Source organism: Camellia sinensis, chromosome 11, assembly GCF_055761805.1.
Source record: "Camellia sinensis isolate YWXY chromosome 11, ASM5576180v1, whole genome shotgun sequence".
NCBI lineage: Eukaryota > Viridiplantae > Streptophyta > Magnoliopsida > Ericales > Theaceae > Camellia > Camellia sinensis.
Genome location: NC_138971.1, coordinates 168,092,134 through 168,115,318, shown reverse-complemented (window position 1 = coordinate 168,115,318; position 23,185 = coordinate 168,092,134). Strand labels below are relative to the sequence as shown.

Here is a 23,185-nt window from a genome sequence, read left to right as displayed (position 1 = left end):
TAACTTTTGACTTATAAAAATTTGAATCAGATAAAGCATAACAAACCATATGATTAGGGCCATTTAAGAATATGAGTTAAAAGTCGAAAGTTAGCATTTAATTTATTTTGGGTTATATCATATCTCACATAAAATAATAAAAAAAAACAAAAAATACTAGAGATCTCAAAAGTTCTACCGAAATTTCTACTAAATGTTTCACATGGATTTAAGATCCACATGGGACTCACGTGGTGTGGGTCACCTATGTGAGATATTTGGTAAAAACTTTGGTACAACTTTTGGAGTCTCTAGCATCACTCTAAAAAAAAACTTAAAAAATTCACAAGTCAATTTTTAACCATCTTTTCAACACACTCCATTATGTCTTTCTAATTTTACAAATACATGCTTTACTTTGGTCACTTATTTACAATTCCGCTTCCATTAAAATAGTTTGCAATAGTGACATGTTTATTTATTATATTGTGGTGTTTTGAGAAATTGGTAAAAAATTAATTTTTTTATTTTTTGACTTTGTGGTGACTTTTTTGACAAAAAACTAGATTATTTTGGATAAAAAAGTTAGTTTTTTCAACTAAAAAAACTAAAAAGCAAAAAAATTGATTTTTTTGGCAACTTCCCAAAAGACTCCATTTTCTTACAAAATAGACACCAGTCAACAATAATAAATGCACAATAGATGTAATTATAAAAAAAATTAAATTAAAAATGTAAGTGTAGTATATTATTATTGAGCATCACTTCTCTCTGGTCACTTGCGAGACTTGACCAGCACAATCTATGTTTATGATGAGTTTTATTTCGGTAATTAATTTTTTTTTTGGTCTCAAAATAATATTGTAATTTTTTTGAAGCAATTCAATTTTTTTTAAATACAATTATTATATTTTAAAAATATTAATTTTCTAAAATTACTTTTCGATAGTATATTTTTTTGAAAATAATAATTATCATAATTGTATTTTTTTTATTATTAATGAAGTTTTAAAAAGGACAAAATAGAAAATTTATATTATTTTAATCTTAAATTTTTGAAAAGGAACTAATATTTTGGAATAATAAAAAATGAAATAAGGGACTAATATTTTAGAATTAAGGCCTCGTTTGGAAACATGCTAATTTAGTAACTTTTTGACTATTTGGTTAAAATATGAGCTAAAAAAAACTAGTATGTTTGGGATGACTTTTTGGTTTTTTACGAAAAGATGTGCAAAAAAGTAGAAAGAAAATAGAATCTTTGACTTTTTTGTATGGGTTGTTGGCTTTTTGATTTTTTTAGTGACTTTTTGATTTTTTGCTAAAAAAATCACTTGCTAAACGAGGCCTAAATGTTTATTTTCTAAGTTTTTATATATATATATATATATATATATATATATTAAATATTAAATAAATCAAATTGATTTGATAATCATATGTATTTTAATTGATCGAAAGCCAGGCAATAAGTTAAAAAAATATACTATCTATTTTTTAAAGATAAATATATTGAAATGTATGATTATAATTATTAAATTAATCTAAACGCATTCAAACTACATAGGCTATGTTTATTTTAACGGATTGAATTAGATGAGAATAATATTTTAAGACAGTTAGACTTGAGATTATCAATCATTTGGATCATGTATCATACCATGTTTGGATAAGCATAAAATTGATAAAATTCTATTAATTTCGTAATTTAGCCAATTAGTCTGAATATCTCCTTAATCTCCTATTTGTGTATCACACTCATCTCTTGAAATTTATTAATTTCCCATAGATGGAGATATCATATCCAAGTAAACTATTAGTTCATTCCTTATTTATTTTTTAACTAAACATAAGATTATATATTTCATTAGACTATATTTATTCAATTCGATTATAATATTCATTCAAACAAACCTAATTATAATAAAATTACAGATATCTCATCATCTGCAATAAATTTTTCTTGCCGAAAGCTAGGGGATGTTACTGACACATATTTATTGCTTTAATTTTGTTTATTTTACCCATACATTTTTATTTATTTTTAATGAAATTCAGTCATGTAATTATCATCTTTCTCTCTTAACATCTATATTTTTGGATAATCATTTTATTTGTTCTAATTACCTTTTGAGAAACTTTTCCTGATGTGAAAAGTAAATAATCATTATAAAAAATATGAAAAATAAAAAAAAGTAGTAAGTGGAAGTTGATAAAAAGTGCGTGAAAGAATCTTATAGCTTTCTGCTCCCACTGTGCAATTGCATGAAAGTCCTAATATAGGGTTGGTAAGGTATTTTCCTACTTTTACATTTATGCCATTGATAATTATATATTTTAATAAAAAAAAATATAAATTGTCATATTATTATTTTTAATTTTATATGTATTTTTTTATAAAAAATTAAAAAGTTACTAAAATAATTTATTTTCAAATGAGATTGTAATTTTATTTGCATGTTAATTAAATTTTTATTGCCTTAATTAAAGTACACACTTTTTGCTTGAAAATAGTTTGGAGGACGATTGGCTCATGATTATAGAATTGCTAATTAGTGTGGAATAATATCACAATTTACTTTTTGTTATTTTATTTTCTTTCAATGTGCTTATTTTTTCATGATAATAAAAAATGACAATAATAGGCGTTAAACAACTGGAGACTCTAAATGCATCTCATTAATTTGGTTGGACATTTCAGTTCTTTGAACACCAAAATCTAAAATTTGAACACCCCAATTAATTTCATGTTTAATACTATTCTACCTCTATTTTACTTTACCGTCAAATCCATTTCTGCTGCCAAAGCCATATTTGACACCCGTAATCTTCTTCTTTTTTTTTTTTCCGTCGTCCCTACCCATTACCCCATTTGCAACCCCATCAACTCCCATGTCCCCTACAACCACGTCGACCTCCTTTTCTTACTTCTTTTACAATCCCGTCGCTCCCATTTCTCCGCTACATACCCATTATTCTTCTTTTTTATTTCAGAATCCTTCCCTCTTCGTGAAACCCAACCTATCGCTAGCCTCCTTTGTTCGTCGTGAACTTCATTTCCTACTGTAAAACCCTAGATTTGAAAATATCTAGATTGCGACCCCTCATTTCGTGATGCAAAACCTTAGATCTATTTTTCAGATCCAGGGTTTAGAGGATAAAAAGGAGGAGGAGTAGAATAAGAAAGGCAAAGAGGCAGCGACAGTGGAAAAAATGAGAAAATAGTGGTATTGGTGAGTGTAACAAGTAGTCGCAACAGCGATGAGGAGTAAAGAGGATGGTAGCGATGGAAAAAGGAGTTGGGAACAATTGTGAGTCCTACCTTCTTCACTAATTACAAATCTTTTAGTAATCACCTAATCATAACTTAAAAGCACTAGATATTTCTTCAATAATAACTTGTTATTGTCATAATATGTTCAAATCCATTAAAACATTCCCCAAGATGGTTGCTTTTATGTTTACAAATCAAATTTTTTTTTTTAAATGTTAAGTAATAATATACAAAAACAAAAACAAAAATTTTATATGATATAAACCTTTTAATTTAAACAAAACACCAATAAATATGAATTTTTTTTTATTTACAAAATTGACATCAACGATAATAAATCATTTTTGTGTTTTTTTCTTTTTATTTAAAAAAGGGGGATTTTGTTCGGGTATGTATTTTGAGTATGAATGATGGGGATTTTGGACCCATGAATTGCAATTAAATGAAATTTTCCCATAATGAAATAACTCTCAAGAGTGGAAAAAGTTTATTTTAATTGCATCACCAAGTCCCTCGTAAAGTAAATTTTAGAAACTCCTTTGTCAATTTGGCAAAAAGTCCCCTCTTTTTATTTTTTTATTTTTATAGAAAGGTAAATGTCACTATCGTAATTTCTCCAAAATAGGAAGGGTTTTGTTTCCCTAACATCTGACACAAAACCACATAGCCTTTGTCGCGGCTTCGGTCTCTCTCTCTCTCTCCCCAACTCTTCTCGAAAGGAACCGACGGCGCTACACTTTCTCTCTCTAAAAATATATACATGTATATGTGTATGCATACACGAGTCTATCTCTTCTTACAGCCCCGATACTCTTGTTCTTATGCCCTCGATTTCCTCACAATTTACAATTTTGTCTGCTCTTTTTTAATCTGCTTTAATCGATAGTCTCGTGAGTTCTTGAGAGTGTGCCCTCCTCTCTCTCTCTCTCTCTCTCTCTCTAGCTTCGAACAGTTCTCACTCAGAGTAAAGAGACACTCCAAGCCCGAGAACAGGTTAGAGAAAGTTAAAGTAAAAGTTTCATCTCTTTTATGTAATCTCGATTCTAGTATCTGGGTTTTGTTTGGTTTTTTTGTTTTGTTTTTGGGTTTTTTTTTTTGGATTCTTTGTTTGTGATGATATAGGGTGTGCATGTTTATGTATATGTGATTATGTACTTTTGTTTTTATTTGCTTTGATTGTTTTTGCTTTCTGATTAATATCTGATTTGGGTTTGATTTCTCTGCCGGGTATTTTGCCTTTTACACACACACACACACACTCATATTTGTGTCTATATATAAATTTTGCATGTAATGATGAATTTGGGTTTTGATGGGTCATAAAGTGGGGATTGGGCAATGTGGTTGAGTGATTTTGATTGGGCTTTTGAGCTGATTAAAGGTATGAATTCATGGAAGCAAATTGATTCTGTTTAATTTGAGGACTGACATTGGCTTTATTTGGTGAGTCTTTTGCATGTTGTGTTGCTTTTGGTTTTTCAAGGGTTTAAAATTGGATCTTTATGAAATGTGCTAAGTAAGCATGTATCTGATCATGAGTTCTATTAATGGGATTAGTAATTGATTGTGTATACTGACAGGGATGCGGCTCTGATCGTCCACATGCGTTGATCGTCTATTGTTTGGGGCAATTTAGGAGGGAACTTGTGTTTTTGATCACAGGTTACAATGATCACTTATTAAATGTGGTTTTTCATTTATTTTTATTGATTAATTGGCATGTGACAATTGTGTCGTCTGTTCATTGTTTTGATAAGTAATATTGTTTTGTCAGTGGCAAGCTATTACTGCATGTGTTCTATGTTACACGAGTCCATGCGCAACTCAGGCATTCGTTTTCCAAAATTAGTTTCATTCCATTTTTAAAGCTTGGATTTTGGACAAACGGTAAGGTGTGTCGTGCGTCCCTAATGCTGCAAGTTTGAGTCACGGAATAGCCTCTCCAAAAATGGGTGTAAGGCTGTGTATGTTTTGCACTGCCTAGGCCTCACTTTAGCAGAGCCTCGTGTGCTGGGTTGTTGCCCATTTTATTTTGGACAATTTTGAGAAGTGTGTCCACGAATTACATTTTTTCTTTTATTTTTTATCAGAAAAATTTAGATATTTATGAGAAAAATGTAAGAGAGGGCCGCCAATGATTGTTAGGAATTTACAAAGAGGAGTTGGGATCCCGTAAGCGTGTGAGATGGGTGTAACACTCTGCTTAAGTATCCAAAGCATATTTTAAGTAATATACAATAGTGTTTTATCCTATCCCTGAGTTTTTTTTAAAGTTCTTACGAATAAATTGTTTGTCAGGTTGTAAAAGTTTCTCATGGGATTTTAGCTTGAGGGCTAGAATTATAAGTTGCTTTTGAAGGAAAGTTATAATGTTATCTTTATGTGTCTGTGGGTTGAAGCAATTACATCTTAACACCTTAAAAAATTCTGGACATTAGCTGGCTCCTTTGAAGGGAAAATTGACATTTAAAATTTTTTGGTGATCATCTATCATCTATACGTCTTAATTTCATTCTGCATCCCAATTTTTTTTTTCTTTTGAGCTAGTAGTTTTTCTTGGGATTCCCATGTTTTCTACATATAAGTTTCCGATGCTTGAATTAAGTTCATGCTTGTGGTTCAATTTCTGTACTAGGGTTCAATGCTGATATGATCACATTGACTTGACATATTGGAGCACATTTTTTTTTTTTGTATTTTATTTGTTTTGCTTTACTGGAATTGTAGAGCTCATATTTTTAGTACCTTTCAGTGACAAAATAGCTATATACTTCACTGCTGACATGATCACAATGCATAACTGGAGCACATTTTATTTTTTCTAATCACAATGTTGTGCATAATTGAAGTCTAAGAAGCATGGATACGGATACAATACGATACAGATACGGCGATACGACAAAATTTTAAAAAATAGGATGCAGGTATGCCTAGGTTATGTTTGTGAAACATGTTTTTTTAAAATTATTAGTAGTGAGTTACACATATGCTAGAGAGTGTTGAGAAATCACAATGTAATTTTATAATGCAAAATATTAACATTTTAGAATTAGATATTAATTTAAGCTATAGCTTGTTTATTTTTTAAATTTTTAATAGGTTTTGAAAATATTTCATTTTAATGTCAAGTCTAATATATTTATATTACAATAATATAACAATCCACAACTTGTCACTGTGCTTTTCCCTTTGGCGCTAGTAAAAAATGTTATATTCAAGTTTATTTTCTTATTTATTTATTGATATTTAATTTTACGATTGTTATATTCTATTGTTAATCCTTACTTTCTATGTAGTTATTGGGGATATGCATGAAACAATTAGGATACATCAATTTGACAAATTCTATTATTTAACTCACCATGTTCTTCTTATCAATGAACTAAACAAAATATTAGAAAAATATTTTTATATTTGTCGTTACAATTATATTATATTCTAATACTATGCAAGAAATGCTACAATTTTAATTTTGTAAAATAAGTAATACGTGATTTGGAGTATCTGATACTCAAAATGAATGAAAAATTAATAAAGAAGTATCCGATACTTTTGAGAAGTATCCGATACTTTTGAGAAGTATCCGATACTTTTGATAAGTATCTGATACGTATCCGTGAGTGTCTAAAGAGTATCGGTATCTGATACAGATACGCCACCCTCCGTGCTTCATAGATTGAAGTTAATATGCTAATGTTACAGCAACTTTTGATGCTGATGTGGGATTGTGACATTCTCCGCCATCCAATCTTGTGACGTCCTTGTCACGACACGAATTGGCCCCTGGCCTACACTAGGGTCTCATATGGCTGATAAAGGTTATGACACACTTGGACTTGCTCCAGTATTACTCTGAAGAGCTTAGGTCTTGTAAAGGGTTAACCCTATAAGAGCCTCCTCGACCTAGGATGTTATACTCAAGGCACAACTTCCAAGAGACTTAACCAATTAAGTTAATAGGTTTCTTTCCTGAACATTTCTTGCAGGTTTAATTGTGCATGTTGTTTGTTAAATTATCACTAGTCCTACATGCTTATGTCAAGCTCTCCAACACCCTCCCTCATGTGCATCCCCCGTTTTGTATTGGAGATGCAAACATCAAAACATGGTGAGAAACATAATGCACATGGGGAAACAAATGTAAATGAAGAGGCTTGAACCCAAGACCTCTTATAACCAGATCTTTGATAGCATGTTAGATCACCACTAGTCCCAAAAACTTGAACTAGTACTAGGAAAGGGGACCAAGAATGCATATAAAGCTCTCCACAGCATCTTTTATACTACTTCCATAATCTCTCTTATTTTCTAATCTGTTTATGAAGGTTTTAAGTTATTTTATGTAAATGTGTTATGTAATAGTATGTCTAGCGCAGTTGTGAAATTGACTAGAAATGCATCTGTTTTGGTATCATGCTAGAATTTAATATGACATAACAAGTTAGAAAAAAACAAAGAAACCCAAGGTAAGACTAATGCTTTGTGCTCTCAAGTGTTCCTTTTGGATTCAACGTGGACTCAGGTGGGGTTTGGCAATTGTTAAAAAAGTTGCTTTTTTGGGTCTTTTCAAACTTGCTTTATGGTGAGAAGTTATCATATTATCCTTATAGTATTGAGGAGTCCTTTTAGGGACACGGTAGAATTTTTGAAAGTATTTGTGGTAAAATTGTCTTTTCGAATTTGCTAAAAGACACTTTTTTGTTTATATATTTTTTTTAAGGAGAAGCCATGAGGAGTCCTTTTAGGGACACGGTAGAATTTTTGAAAGTATTTGTGGTAAAATTGTCTTTTCGAATTTGCTAAAAGACACTTTTTTGTTTATATATTTTTTTTAAGGAGAAGCCATCCCAAACAGGCTTATTTACTTTTGTCTTTTTTAGCAAAAAAATATACTTATTTAATTCTTCACAAACAGGGCCTTACTACTTCAATAATTTATTGTTTATACTTGGGGAACTTTCATTCTTCTTCACTTCTTGTCCTTTTAATGCTTCTTGTCATGTTATGTAGGTTGCTTAATTTGTTGCTGAATGAATAAGGCTTCAATGGACAGTCAATCATTTGTAGAGCTGCAAGTGCCATCGGGGGTCCTGACTGGCATAAATTTCAGTATATTAAATGACGTAGAGGCAGTAAGTATCTGTTAAATTTACATTATGTTCAACTCCTAGGTTGATCTTGCTTGGATCTCAAATGACATTGAATGAATGTTTATTTCTCAATTTGTGTGGATTGGTTGGATATAAAAACTGATTGATGGTCTTGCAAGTTATAGCTACAATTGAAAAGGTTGCCTAAGGTGTCTTATGGTCTTGGTACACGTTTCGCAGGCCTGAAACTCAAGTTTTTGGCCATTGAAAAATCAAATAATAGAGGCAAACAAGAAGGGTTTTCTCTTTTGAGTTAATTTTTGTTGTGTATAATATACCTAGTGAGGTGACCAGTGACATTGTAATTTAACTTTTAGTACTGTTGTTGAATATATTTTTCCATATATGAAAATATCTGATATAATACGATAATACTGTATCAGGAAAAGGTATCGGTTTTATCAATAGATGCGGTAAATGAGGTGACAGATCCGAAGTTGGGAATGCCAAATCTAACCTCTCAGTGCCCCACATGTGGTGCCAAGGACGTAAAAAGTTGTGAAGGTGCAATGAAGAACTTTATAATGATTTTATTATTTGATGAATGTCTTGTTTTAATTCTGTTAAGTAAATATGTTATAAATCTTAATTTTGCAGGACACTTTGGGGTAATCAAATTCCGATTGACAATAATCCACCCATATTTTATATCGGAATTTGCGCAGATTTTGAATAAAATTTGCCCAGGATGTAAATCCGTTAGGCGTAATAGGGTTAAGGTGAGGAATTTTGATACTCAAACAAGGAATTTATCATTCCTTTATCATAGTACGTTGCAGATTTATTGAGATATGCTTTTATTTTTGTTAAGACCATTGAAACATGGTATTGCTCAACCATTTAAAAGATTTGGCAAGTGAGATGTATTACTAATTGGGATTGATGCTAGAGTTGTTTAATGTGTCGTGTATGTATATCATATAGCACTGCCATGAACATGAAAGCCAATTTTCCTTGGGATGTGTAAAATTAAATTTGACCATCTTTTAGACTTCCTTATGTACCATTTCCCTCTTTCAATAAAATGTACATATTCTAGACGGAAAACAAGAAATATATAAAGAATTGCTTGCGGACACCTGGAGAAAGTACGACTTTGATCATTTTCTACCATAACTCGTCCATCAGCAATTGAGAATTTTTTCTTTAGGACCTTTGTTTACTTGTGTTTTGAAGTGGTTTATTCTAAACATTAGAGGGAGGTTTTTAAACTTGTTATTCTTTTATCTTCTGTAGATATGACATTCCCCCTGCCCTTGTTTGTTTGATCATGCATCATTCGTGTTAGATTTGTAATAAACGGAAACTTCAGTCATAAATGTTATAATGCTAATAGAAGTTTGTTACTTTCATTATAGTGTTTCCCCTTAAATGTTGTTAGGCTGTGTTAGGACCATGCATTTGGGTAGGGATTTGGAAAGGGGAAGGAAAAGGGTACGAATCATTCCCAGAAGATAAGGCATTTCTCCTGTGACAAGAAGGGTGCTCACTCCAGTTTGGCAAAGCCCTTGCCTCACCAAGATCAGAAAGAACTCAATGAGCTTAACTAAGTGAGGCTAGGTAAGGCCACTTGCCCAACTGTTGGAGCACGAAGCAGCCTGGGTTCTTTGGGAATTGCTCTTGACCTAGGCAAGTGTATAGCATCAAGGTGTTCTCTTAAGTGATGGATGAGAGTTGCCAAGGTTCCGCAGGAGGGAGGTGGGGCCTTAACTGTCCCCTATGTATTGATGCCATTTGGTAGGAGCCTATAACTCATAGGGGGACATATCGCACTTGGTCAAGCATCTGTTGATTGTTTGTTGCTTTGCCATTGGGGTGAGCTTTTCCTTATTAGTAAAAGAACTGAAGGAGTAACAAGCCACTGGGGTGAGATTTACACGTGGGATCCTCAATTTTGACTGAGTACGTTAGTGACAAACTCCACAAAACATTTTGAAGTTTTTTGGTGTTCTAGTTGTTCCTTGTCATGTATAAATGTGGTAAACGGCACATTGTATTTCCAAGATCTATTTCAATGATTTTCACTACTGTTATCAATGCTCAATTAAGAACATATTTGTTCCAACTTATTTTGAGCTACCAACTTGGTTTCTAGTTTTTGACTTGCTGACAATTTTCTTATCTTGGTTTGTACGTCCCAGGGTGCTCATCCAAAATCTTGGCAGAATTGCAAATATTGTGATGTAAGATTGTCTGGTTATTGTCAAGCGTTTTGTTCCTTCTGTCCATTTTGTTTTTGTACTCATATTTTGTAAACAGGTTAGTTTCAGAGAATTTTATCCGAGAATGAAATTTAATGTTTCATCAAATGATCTGTTTGGAAAGACTGCAATTATAGTAGAAGTGCAGAAGTCAAATAAGTCACAAAATAAAATTTCTGGAGATGGTCTGGCCACTGATTATTGGGATGTTATTCCAATAGATGCACAACAACAAGGTTTTACGAAACCAAACAAAAGAATTCTATCACATGCCCAGGTAGCATCTCTACTGATATTTCAATCTGCAATGCTTTTCTTTTTCCCTTCACTGTTCTCTCTTGTTGGATCTATGTTTTGTGCAGTTATTATGGAAAATATATTCATAGGTTGATTATATTACTCAAGGATGGAACTCGGTTCATATAAAATGATATGCTAGGTTTATCTAGTACTGCTGATATTGTATTCATTGTGAATTCTTTTAGGCTATTTAGCATAGCATTACAAACTTAGATAGGTGGATGTTGCCTTGTTATTAGATTGAACAAATATTTTTTCGCTTCTTTGAAGGTGATTTCATGTATGAGAATGTGTATGTGTCTATCTCACTCATCATATTTTTGTTTATGGGTTGAGACTTACTTGGCTGGATATAAAGGAGTTTTGAGTAGTTGGTAAACGGGAGACTGAACAGAGTGAGGTTTTGAATTCTATCGAAAAGCATTAAGTACTAACAATCATATATTGTCAGCATATAAAATGTATATTCGTTTGAAAAAAGTGACCCGAAATGAGGGGGAAAAAGTAAGGATAAGATCTAAAACTTGTGTGGTTTTGAACCGTACACAGAGAAATAGGTCTGGCTTCTAATGCCTTTTGTAGAAGGTCTCTAGGAAGCCAAACTTGACCAAACTTTATTTAAAAATAAATAAATAAAATAAAATAAAAAGAAGAAGTTAAGTTGCTTTAATTTTAATTTTTGTTTTTCAGTTATCAAAGGTTTTCTTTTTGTTTTTGCTATCGCATGTTTACTCGCTTTTTTTTGTTTATCTTATTCTTATATAACTTGATAAGAAATTTTGATTCTATCTCTTTTGCCTTCAGGTCTATCATATGTTAAAAGATGTTGATCCAAAGTTTCTTAGAGATTTTCTTGTAAAAAAAAATTCACTCTTTCTCAACTGTTTCCTTGTAACTCCCAACTGTCATCGTGTGACAGAGTTCGGGCATCATGTGATTTTTGTAAGTATATCATATTTTTTTAAGTGCTCTTTTGGTCTCAGTTGATATGGTCACCGAATCACATCAAGTTGCATAACTCTTTTTTAATTTGTTTCTTATTCTTATGCTTTTACTTGGTTAACGATTTTAGGATGGACGCACAAGGGCTTTCAGAAAGCTGGTTGATTTTAGAGGAAATGCCAATGAGTTGAGTTCCCGGGTTCTTGACGGCCTAAAAACTTCCAAGGTAACATATTCTTGTATTCTCTATCATGGTAGTTAGAATCTTACGATTCACGATTCGAGTTGTGTAGTTGAATCTTAAATTGAGTGAATCTTAAAATTCAATTGTGACCACTAAGCGTCCCTGCGATTCATTATGATTCACTGCGATTCAGTTTTGTTTGTATAATGCATGAAACGGCATCGTTTGCACAAAATAAAAAAAATAGATCAACTAATTATATTGATATTTGTGTACTTTTATTTGTATATACATATATAAAATTGTATATTATGCTCAACAGAGTGAATCTTACGAATCTTGATTCAATATGATTAACGATCCACTATTTTAGCAAAATGATTCATGATTCAATTTGTGATTTGACAACAATGCTCTATATCTTGAAGCAAGTCTTTGAGAAACCTTGTGCTTATTGCTTTCGGTTAAACTTTTAATCCTGCAGATACGAGCTGAACAGTCACCGACTAATGATTCTTCTTCCAGTACATCTGGTTTGAAGTATGTCAAAGAACTTCTTCTCGGTAAGCGAAGTGATCATGCCTTCCGCATGGTCGTTATCGGTGATCCAAACTTAAAACTCAGTGAAATAGGCATACCATGTTATATTGCAGAGAGATTACAAGTCTCTGAGCATTTGAACAAGTTGAACTGGGATAGACTGAACACTTGCTGTAATCTACGGATTCTCGAAAAGGGTGAGATATATGTTCGCAGAAAAGATCAGCTTATTCGTGTAAATTGTATGGGTAAGTTGCAGATTGGGGACATTGTATATAGGCCATTGAACGACGGAGATATCGTGTTGATAAACAGGCCTCCATCTATTCATCAGCACTCCTTCATTGCTTTATCTGTGAAGGTGCTCCCAATAAAATCGGTTTTTTCGATAAACCCGCTCATCTGTTCTCCGTTCCGTGGGGATTTCGATGGCGATTGCCTACATGGTTATGTTCCTCAATCGATTGATGCCAGAGTCGAGCTCCAAGAGCTTGTTGCTTTGGACCGGCAATTGGTTAATGGGCAGAGTGGTCGAAATCTCCTTTCACTAAGTCACGATAGTTTAACCGCGGCTCATTTGGTTGTGGAGGATGGGGTGCTTCTGAACCGTCACCAAATGCAGCAGCTTCAGATGTATTGTCCTCATCAGTTGCAATTACCGGCCATTGAAAAAGCACCTTTAATAAAAACTAGTTTGTGGACGGGGAAGCAATTATTCAGCCTGCTCTTGCCTCCGGATTTTGATTATGTTTGTCCATCAAATGGCGTTCATATTTGTAAGGGTGAGCTTTTATCTTCGTCTGACGGGTCTTCTTGGCTACGTGACACCGATGAAAACCTTTACGAGTGTCTCATCGAACATTGCCGAGAGAAAGCTCTCTACTTCCTATATTCCGCTCAGCATGTTCTTTGTGAATGGTTGTCGATGAGGGGTTTGAGCGTTTCGTTGTCTGACCTTTATCTCTCTTCTGATTTGTACTCGCGTAAAAATATGACTGATGAAGTCTCTTGGGGTTTGCAAGAAGCAGAGCGGATCTCTCATATCAAGTTGTTGATGGTAGATGGAAATCGGGATTTCCTTATTGGAAGCGAAGAAAGTCTAAATGCTATGAACTTCGGAGCTGAGCGCATGTGCTATGAAAAGCAAAAGTCTGCTGCGCTTAGTCAAGTTTCTGCTTCTGCTTTTAAGCAAGTTCTCTGGGATATTCAAAACCTAGTCTATCAATATGCTAGTAATGAAAATTCATTGGTGGCCATGTTAAAAGCGGGAAGCAAAGGCAATTTGATGAAATTAGTCCAGCATAGCATGTGTGTGGGTTTGCAGTATGCATCGCTTCCGTTATCTTTCAGAATGCCACATCAGCTTTCTTGTTCTGCGTGGAACGATCACAAGGCCATTGTGTCTGGTCACGTGACCCATGATATTCCTGATGAACGTGGTGGGCCTTATGTTCCATGTGCTGTGGTTGAAAGTTCTTTCTTAACGGGTTTGAATCCTCTAGAATGTTTTGTTCATTCATTGACAAGTCGAGATAGTTCATTCAGTGACAATGCTGATCTTCCCGGAACTTTGAATCGGAGGCTTATGTTTTTCATGCGTGATTTGTATGCTGGATATGATGGAACAGTGAGAAATGCTTATGGGAATCAAATTGTTCAGTTCTCTTATAATATCAAGGACGCTGCTTCTCCAAGTAGTGGTACTGATGGTTCATTCTATGATAGTGCTTGTGGTGCCGTGGGTGGTCAACCTGTTGGTTCGTTGGCTGCTTGTGCCATTTCTGAAGCTGCATATAGTGCTCTAGATCATCCAATTAGTGCACTTGAAACATCACCGCTATTAAATCTAAAGGTGCTCTCTCTCTCTCTCTCCATTGCACCCCTGCTGTGTATCAGATTCCCATGGGAAAGTGGGGGAATCGGATTCCTACGTAGCCCAATAATGTGATTCCAGGTGAAATAGATAATCAGAAATCATGTTCCTATTTCAATCCTTTCCGAACGCTGGAATCATTGGGACCCTGAAACAATTTCCCATTCCCCCTCAAGATTCCTTAGCATAAAACTTTAAGCTAGTAGACAGCAGTGTAATTTATTTGTTTCATCAACAACTGTCATGTAGTTCTCAGAATGCTTGACAAAGTCTCCTAATATTCTTATTCGATTGTGCAGAAAATTCTGGAGTGTGGTGTGAAAAAAATTAGTGGTGATAAAACTGCGTCTCTATACTTATCCAAGAAACTCGGAAGATGGACACATGGTTTTGAGTATGGAGCGTTAGAAGTTCAGTCTCATTTGGAGAGACTACTCTTTTCGGACATTGTTTCTACTGTCATGATATTGTAAGTTTCCGTTCCATTTTGATCGTTCGTATTTTTACTTTTACCCTTTTGATTATAACATTAGTATATATGCATTTGCTATCTAATTGATGTGCCCCGTGGGTATTAGCTTCTCCCCACAGACCTCTAGTGGCCGTGCACAAACCAGTCCATGGGTTTGCCATTTTCACATATGCAAGGTATTGCAATCAGAAAATATCAAATTTTTGGCATCTATGAATTTCAGGTCCCACGTTCTTGTATAAAATCGTGCTTTTTCAGGAGATGGCTAAGAGGAGAAGACTAACGGTGAAGTTTATTGTTGATGCCCTCAAAATGAAGTGGGAATCCACTAGTGCCAGATTAAAAACCCATCTCCCAAAATTGGAAATAATGATTAAGTAAGTTGCTTTTTTCCACCATATGCTTATTTTATTATTATTATTTTTTAGAAGTGTAGCTATGAGCTTGTTCTGTCCATTTGCTATGCAATCACATTTTTTTATTTTTCTTATCTGTTAATTTCGACTTCTGACCTTGTTTAATTCATTTCCAGGGATTGTTCTGATATGCAGAAAGAAAATAATGCTACATTTTGCATCACAGTCACGATGGTTGAAAGAACCAGGAATTTGGATGTACAATTCATCACTTTTCGTGACATGGTGATACCATCCCTTCTTGGAACTGTCGTAAAAGGTTATTACTGAACTAAGAATACAAATTTACTCTAGCTTTAAGTTCTTGTGTATTTAATTGCTCAAGTTTGGTTATTCTATGCCTCGTTCTAATTTTTAGTTTTAATTCCTGGGTTAGGCTTATCCCGTGATAAAATTGCCTCTAAAAGCAGAAATCGAGTATTTCTGAAGTGTGAAGCATGTATCTTCTCTGATATACGAACTATTCTTGGATATTGCTTAATTTTGAAAGTGTGAAATACCAACGGAGAAGCATTGTAGAATAGAATGTCCTCTTTCCTAAGCCATTTACAGAAAATGTTTTGAACCACTATGATAACTCTTTGATCATATCTTAAAAAGAATTGACATTTATAACCCATAATTGACATTAAAAACCCAGAGTAAATCCCTGCATCCTTTAAGATTCTTTTCAAGTACAACAATAATTATCACAGATTGACTAGAGCGTGCTTAGGGTTAAAGTTTCACTGGTTGAGAATTTTTATTGTGTGAACACATACAAATAATTCCGCATTTCCAAAGTTATTTTTAATCAAGTTTATTAGGTTAATCAAATATTCATTCCATTGTGGCTGATAAAAAACAAAAGTAAAAAATGCTCATTCCATTGTGACATCATCTGAATTCTTGAATATTTATAATCTATTTTTTACCTTCGGAAATGTATTTTAGGGTTCCCCGAGTTCAAAAAGGTGGATATCTCATGGAAAGATGGGGCAAATTTATCAAGATCTCATAGAAGGTTTTCTGGTGAACTCTATTTGAGAGTTTTTATGTCAGAGAACTGTGAAAGAACAAAATTCTGGAGTGCCATTTTGGATAGTTGTCTCCAAATAATGGATATGATCGACTGGGAGCGCAGTCATCCCGATGATGTTCATGATATGACTTCGGCCTATGGAATAGATGTTGCACGGAAATGTTTTTTGAGTGTGGGTTTTTTTCACCTTCCTTTCATTTTGATGCATTTACAACTTTTGAAAAACATTTAATTAATATTTCTAACTGAAAAGGCAATTCAAATGCAGAGTTTGAAGTCAGCAATATCTGAGACTGGCAAGTCTATACTTCCAAAGCATTTGCTTCTTGCTGCAGATTGTCTATCAACTACCGGAGAGTTTGTTGCCTTAAATGCAAAAGGGTTTGCAGTGCAAAGAAAGAATGCTTTCGTCTCTTCACCCTTCGTGCAAGCATGCTTTTCTGTATGTTCTTGTGTTTGGGCAAAAAATGTTTTGTATTCTATGGCATATTGGTACAATGGAAAATGGAAGTCAATGGAAAATGTTATCCATGGTCAACGGAAACAAGCCTATTTGGGCAGCAATTGTTTTCCACTTGGAAAATGTTTTCCGAATTAAGATTTTTACCAATTCCACTACACTACCACTGCCACCATCACCATACCACCACCACCACCACACCACCATAGCCACCACCCCACTACTAATACAACAATTAGTACATTAGTTTCAAGGACGCAACCAAACATAGGAAAACCTTTTCTCTGGGAAAATATTTTCTGTTGGAAAATTTTGTGTGCCAAAACAAACGGAGCTTAATATTCTTTATAATGTTTCTATGATTTTTCATATGAAGTTTGGTTTTGTATGCCTATTGAACCTATGTCTGCATGATGAAATTTATTTATTTATTTTCTTGTATGTGTGTAGAATCCAGCTGATTGCCTTATTAAAGCTGCCAAGAAAGGACTTCAAGATGATCTTCAGGGTTGTCTTGATGAGTTGTCGTGGGGAAAAACTCCTTCTATTGGGACTGGTGGACGATTTGATATTATGTATTCTGGAAAGGTAAGGGATCATTGTTGTTAAAGGATGCTCCATCTTCATGTAATTCATGCCTCTCATGTCATGAGTTGAATTTTGTAATAAGACAACAGGGTTGAATATGGAGAGATAATAGCGGCATAAAAGAGAGAAGAAAGAACAAAGGTTTAACGTGTTTAGCTAATATTGGTCTACATTCACACACACAAAGCCCTATGAGCTACATCTTTCATTCATTCAACTTGATATTCTTGTTTACATGATATAACATATATATAGAGTGGGAGATACAATGAAATCCCTTAAGGAATTAAAATAAATCAAAGATACAAAAAATCATAATAAGTATAAATCATAGAATCTCCATATATTCTAATATCTTCCATATCTTTGACAATATAATCTTTATCTCCAACGCTCCCCTCAAGTTGGAACATGAAACCGTTGAAGTGAAGTATGCAACTTGAACTCGAAAATAGTATGATTGTTGCAAACAATTACAATGAAGTTGCCAAAAGACAACAACAATTGTAATAACTCCCTTCAATGATAACTTCAATGAACATAGCAAGGAATCAATAGCTTGCAACAGAGAAACGTTTATTGAATCAATCATGATGGCTGTAAGAGAAACCAACCGAGAGAGAGAAAGCAACAAGGTCTAAGCAACGGCAAATCACCACAAACAGAAAGGCCGAAAAACATCCCACAAAGAATACTATTGAACACACCAGTAGCCCAAATATAAAAAGGAATCAAATGTGTTTACCACATTAACACAGGGACCCTAACAGGGTATAGAAGTAGTTAGAAAACTCGGCGTATCACAAAATAATGCTACCGAATCCACTAGTAGTCCCAAAATAAGTAAAAATCATAAAATTTGCTTACCACATCAGCAAACTAGTGATCAACACAAGGAAGAAGGAAAAACACCTTGATAACAAAAAATGTAGAGTAAGAGATAGAGAAACATGCCTAGGGTTTAGTAAGCTCTGATACCAAGTTGAATTTTGTAAAAAGACAATAAAGTCAATATAGAGAGATAATAGAGACATAAAAGAGAAAAGAAAGAACAAAGGTTTAACGTGGTTTAGCCAATATTGGCCTATATCCACACACACAAAGCCCTATGGGTTATATCTTTTATTCACTCAACTTGATACTCTTGTTTACATGATACATCATATATATAGAGTGGGAGATACAATCAAATCCCTTCAGTTAAGAAATTGAAATAAGTCAAAGATACAAAAAATCATAATAAGCATAAATCATAGGATCTCCCTATATTCTAATATCTTTCTTATCTTCTAATATCTTTGACAATATAATTTTATCTCCAATAGGTATTTGTACTTTTGAAAATTACTGTCGCCTTCAATCTTTGTTGATATCTAATATGTTCTCAAAATTAGAAACATTTCTAGAACTAAAGTTTTTAACATATCTAACAAGAATGGAAACTTTGAATACTAGTGGTTGATTATGGGAAACTACGGAATAATGCTATATGCACTAATTGGTCTACTAACATATGATGTGGCATAATTTTATAGGTTTTGGGTCCTTGTAGCTTGTATAATGGGTGGGGTCATAGTTTTGAAGTGGCAATGTCATAACATATGTTGGTACACTAATTGGTATACCGATTGGTGCGTGTAGCACCACTGGGAAACTATGAGCAGCGGAAATACATCATATTTTTTTCCCTTTTTTCTTTTAACCTAAGAAAGGTATAAATCTTAGGGTTTTTAAAACTGTGCTCCATAAAAAGTAAGTTCTTTTCATCTTCTTAGCTTTTCAGCTGTACTGATCTTTAGATGACGTGTTCCTTTAAGCATCACGCTACACTGGTTCAATTCTCTTCATGACCATCCCCTGGTTTGGCAGTGATCAGTTGCTATGCATAAACTTTCTCAGACATCTGATATGATTGTTAATTTTAATCATTGGCATCAATTGATCTTTGTAGTTTTATCTTTTACCCTTTTGTTATCTTTTCTGTGTATATGGTATTGGGGGATGGAATTACATTTTTCAGGAAAAATAATGTGGTTCTCTTCATGTCTAATTCATTCATTAGGGGCACGAACTCACTAAACCTGAAAATATCTACGAACTTTTGGGTGGCCATGTCAGCTCTCAGGAACAGAATCTAAAGGTGAAGGTACCTGGCGAATATAATGGCATGTCTGACAAATGTGACCCTTGGCCTCTGTGCACATCCGATGTATTTTCCACAAAAGGGAATAAAAATTTGGAAGTATCGAAAAAGATCTTGAGAAGTTTTATATCGCTCAAAGACATTCAGAGGTTGCGTCAAGCATTGAAGAATATTCTACACAGGTAAGTTAATTCTCTTTTTACCAAATTTTTGTCATTATGTAGTAGTAGTACATTATGTTACATAGTTAAAGATTGTATATGCTAGTCCGAAAAATATTTTGTCCTCAAATGATTGTTATTTCACATTGGCTATTCCGTAAAAAAAAACTAATAATTTTAGTGGCTATTTCATTGTGCCATACATATATGCTTTTCTCATGGAGTTGATACTATGCGCAATCTTGGTGATGTTATTTTGATTTTGCACTCTAGATAACGATAATTCTGTTGTGAAATCTGTGTATACTAATTGGTCGCACGTGCACTTGGAAAGTGTTAAATGGTTTGTCTCAAGTACTAGTGTTAAGTCTGTAATAATCCACTTTGAATTTTTTTTTATGCTATTACAAGCAAATGATGTACCCAACATTATGGTTGAGCCACATGAGAGAGATTAGGAAAATGATATGCTTACATAATTTTTGTACAAAATTTATAAGAAGAACGGTGGCATTTGTGAAATTACGAGGATAATAATGCGTGTTTTTATTGTAAATGACGGAACCACAATATACCACATCATTCTATTTGTGTATCATTATTCATTACTCATAGTACTAACCTTAAATCCTTACATTGTTAGCACTTTGGTTCTCAAGTTGTGTCTTCACCTAAGAAGCATTGACACTTCTGAGCAAGTGTCGTGTTTGTGTCGAACATCGACACTTATCGGACACTTTCCAACGCGCATCCTAATTTTTTAGCACTTTTTTAGAACTGGACACTTTTTTATTGTTTTAATTGATGCAGATATCCCATCAATCATTCGCTAAATGAAGTGGACAAGTCTATTGCAACGATGGCTCTATATTTTCACCCCCGGGGGAAAGAGAAGATCGGTAATGGAGCTCTAGAAATAAAGGTAAATGAAAGAAAATATAATCTGCTGCAAATTTGTGTTAAAAAAAAATCGTTTTTTGTGTGAAAGACACTCGTGAAAGAAAACAACTTCTAAACTTACCTGCAATATGAGTATGACTATTTGTTTTCTAAAGTTGTGTTTGGATCATGGATTTGAAAGAGGGAAAGGGAAAGGGAAAAGGTGGGTGAAATATTTTATTTTCATGGAAACATTTTTCATTCATAATGGAGCTAAAGAGCTGATGGCAAAAAAAATGAAGAAATTTTGAGTATTATTTGGGTCAAAATATTATCTAAAGAATTCTCTGTAATCCTATGAAATTAATTATGTATTTTTGGACTCGCTTTGTGTCACCCATGTACAGGTTGGCCATCACCCTGAGCACGAAGATAGCCGTTGCTTTTTATTGGTAAGAACTGATGGAACGGTTGAAGATTTCTCATACCACAAGTGCGTACATGGTGCTCTTGAGATAATTGCTCCGCAAAGAGCAAAAACCTACCAGTCAACGTGGTCAAAGGGTACGATGTAATCCAACTTTTTTCAAATTCGATTGCAATCATTTTTAATTTTTTTCACAAAAAAAAGAAAAAAGAAAAACTAAGAAACAATTCAGTATTTGTACATATACAATCATTCCTGACTATCCATTTCTGTGTCGTTCACAATTACTAACAACCCGTCCACATCTTGTCCTCTCTAGATCTTGTTTTAGCAGGAGCCTCTAGTACTGGATCATCTTTTTTTTTTTTTTTTTAAAAAAAAAAAAAAAATTTAAATTAAATTAGAGAAAAGTAGTACACCCCATTAAAGTTGGAACCTTGGAGATCTGATTTTGGCTATATTTAAATTTTTTAATTTGTGTTGCAGTACTTACTCCTAAAGTGGAGCTCTCAGACAAGGCCTAAGCGGTAGGTTATCTGCAGTGGCTGGGTAGTGCACAAAGGGGGAAGGTCTATCCAGACAATATGCTCTTTCTATTTTTGTTTTACTAACCTTTTTTTTTTTGGATAGTGAATTCTCGTCTTTTGTATTTATTTATTTTTTTGTTGTTAATTAGGGTAGTCCAATTCTTATGCTTCTTTTTGCTGCCTCCACTAAATTTTGTTTCCCTTTGGCAAAGGGAAAGAATATTTAGTGGATGTAGCAAAGAGAAGCTTGGAAAGGGCAGTGCCCCTTTTCATGCTGTATCTTTTATCTTTCTTGCAATGGAAACACATGTTTTTTTTTTTTTTTAATGTGTGTAGGTATTCTCTAAATAAGTATCTTGGTATTTCAGCATATATTATGCTGAGGGTAGTCTAAACTAGTGTTGTAATGGCAACAAAAAGTAATTTGTTGCATGGTGATCGTGGCTTTGTTAGGGAAGTTTGGTGCATGTCTTACACTAATTGCTTGCCAATTAGGTAGTGTTTGGTTCACTGGAATGAATTATTTGTAATGTTTGGTTTATTGGAATGAAGATGAAATGATCATTGCATTAGAATGTCTATTTGCATGTTTGGTTCATTGAGACACTGTTCGTTTGGATCTAGGATTTGGGTAGGGATTTTCCATCACCTTTTTCTTTTCCATTTGTAAATCTCTACCTAAATTTTAGATCCAAACACAAAAGTAATGGAAATTAATTTACAAATTAAAGCATCATTCACCATTGGAAGGGTGTCATCATTTGACTCAAGGAATGTTCATTTCATTCTTAATAAGCCAAACAGTTCCCTAGGGTTTGGTTTTTTTCACCCATGGTTAGGTGTGAGGCTTTTCATTTTCCTCGTATTTGTTTGAGGCCTTGAGTTTGTCAGATTTGTTCTTTATTTGTGATTATTTAGTTGTAATTCTCTTGATATTTGTTGGGCGAATTGATTGGGATTGGAATTTAGTTTTGCCTTTGTGAACTTCATAAAAATAAAATAAAAAAAATGTAACCGGTGTTAATGTGTGACAATGTGTACTGTTTTAATTTTCTAAGGTTTTTTTTTTTTTTTGGGTTACATGAGACTTCAGTTGGTAAAAAAAAGTTTTTAAAATTTGTCTATTTGTATTACATTTTCTATCATTTATTCTCTTTAGGCTCACAAGCAATGGCATCAATTTGTGCAGGTTGGCTACATGAACCCCCATTTCATAGAGATAACCCAAAGGATTATTTGTGTTTGGATCGTTAAAAGTTGTGTTCGGCGTTAAAAGATGATTCAGCATCAGTTTAGTTATGTAAACAAAATAAGTTAAAATATGTTTTCTCAGCTTGTTAATTTTCACAACTTGAATTTGACTCAATAAAAACTTTTACTCAACATATATTTCTAAAAAAAATTGTACTAAACAGGATAATTGTCAGCTGAGTTTTTGGATTAACTAAAAAAATCTGAGCGAATTTGGTATAAGCTTTGTTTTGATGGTGTGTAGTCTATAGTCTTAACCCAAATGATTATACATATATGCATAAATTGACTACTGAATTATTTAACTCCACACTGGTCACCCACTTGTTAATTGGACATGCATGTTAGTGTATAAGGTCACTATCAGTGAAACCACCAAGTTGGGCAGAAGGATTAT

The 23,185-nt window shown here is 33.6% G+C and overlaps 1 protein-coding gene across 5 annotated transcripts; it reads left to right on the top strand.

The window, feature by feature from the left end:
- Positions 1–3,903: 3,903 nt before the first annotated feature.
- NRPD1A (nuclear RNA polymerase D1A) lies at positions 3,904–21,862 on the top strand. 5 transcript variants are annotated; one of them, XM_028214824.2, is made up of 21 exons: positions 3,904–4,246; positions 4,834–4,915; positions 8,264–8,385; positions 8,787–8,907; positions 9,001–9,122; positions 10,545–10,586; positions 10,663–10,881; positions 11,709–11,846; positions 11,977–12,072; positions 12,515–14,422; positions 14,743–14,912; positions 15,022–15,091; positions 15,174–15,292; positions 15,448–15,590; positions 16,265–16,524; positions 16,621–16,794; positions 17,263–17,400; positions 19,463–19,725; positions 20,515–20,626; positions 20,991–21,147; positions 21,497–21,862. In XM_028214824.2, exons 3-21 carry the CDS (start codon positions 8,284–8,286, stop codon positions 21,532–21,534), a joined length of 4,392 nt encoding a protein of 1,463 aa, XP_028070625.2. In that variant the 5' UTR covers positions 3,904–4,246; positions 4,834–4,915; positions 8,264–8,283; the 3' UTR covers positions 21,535–21,862. The 5 variants fall into 5 exon arrangements, with proteins under 5 accessions (XP_028070625.2, XP_082752174.1, XP_028070626.2 ...); XM_028214825.2 differs by having other exon boundaries at positions 4,151–4,262; XM_028214826.2 differs by lacking the exon at positions 3,904–4,246 and adding an exon at positions 4,251–4,696.
- The last annotated feature ends 1,323 nt before the right edge of the window (positions 21,863–23,185 follow it).

Excerpts from the sequence above, each read along its gene's own strand:
- NRPD1A (XM_028214824.2), top strand. The coding sequence starts at position 8,284 with ATGAATAAGGCTTCAATGGACAGTCAATCATTTGTAGAGCTGCAAGTG. Across the intron at positions 8,386-8,786 it reads TATTAAATGACGTAGAGGCA|GAAAAGGTATCGGTTTTATC; the intron begins GTAAGTATCTGT and ends ATACTGTATCAG. Across the intron at positions 17,401-19,462 it reads ATATTATGTATTCTGGAAAG|GGGCACGAACTCACTAAACC; the intron begins GTAAGGGATCAT and ends TTCATTCATTAG.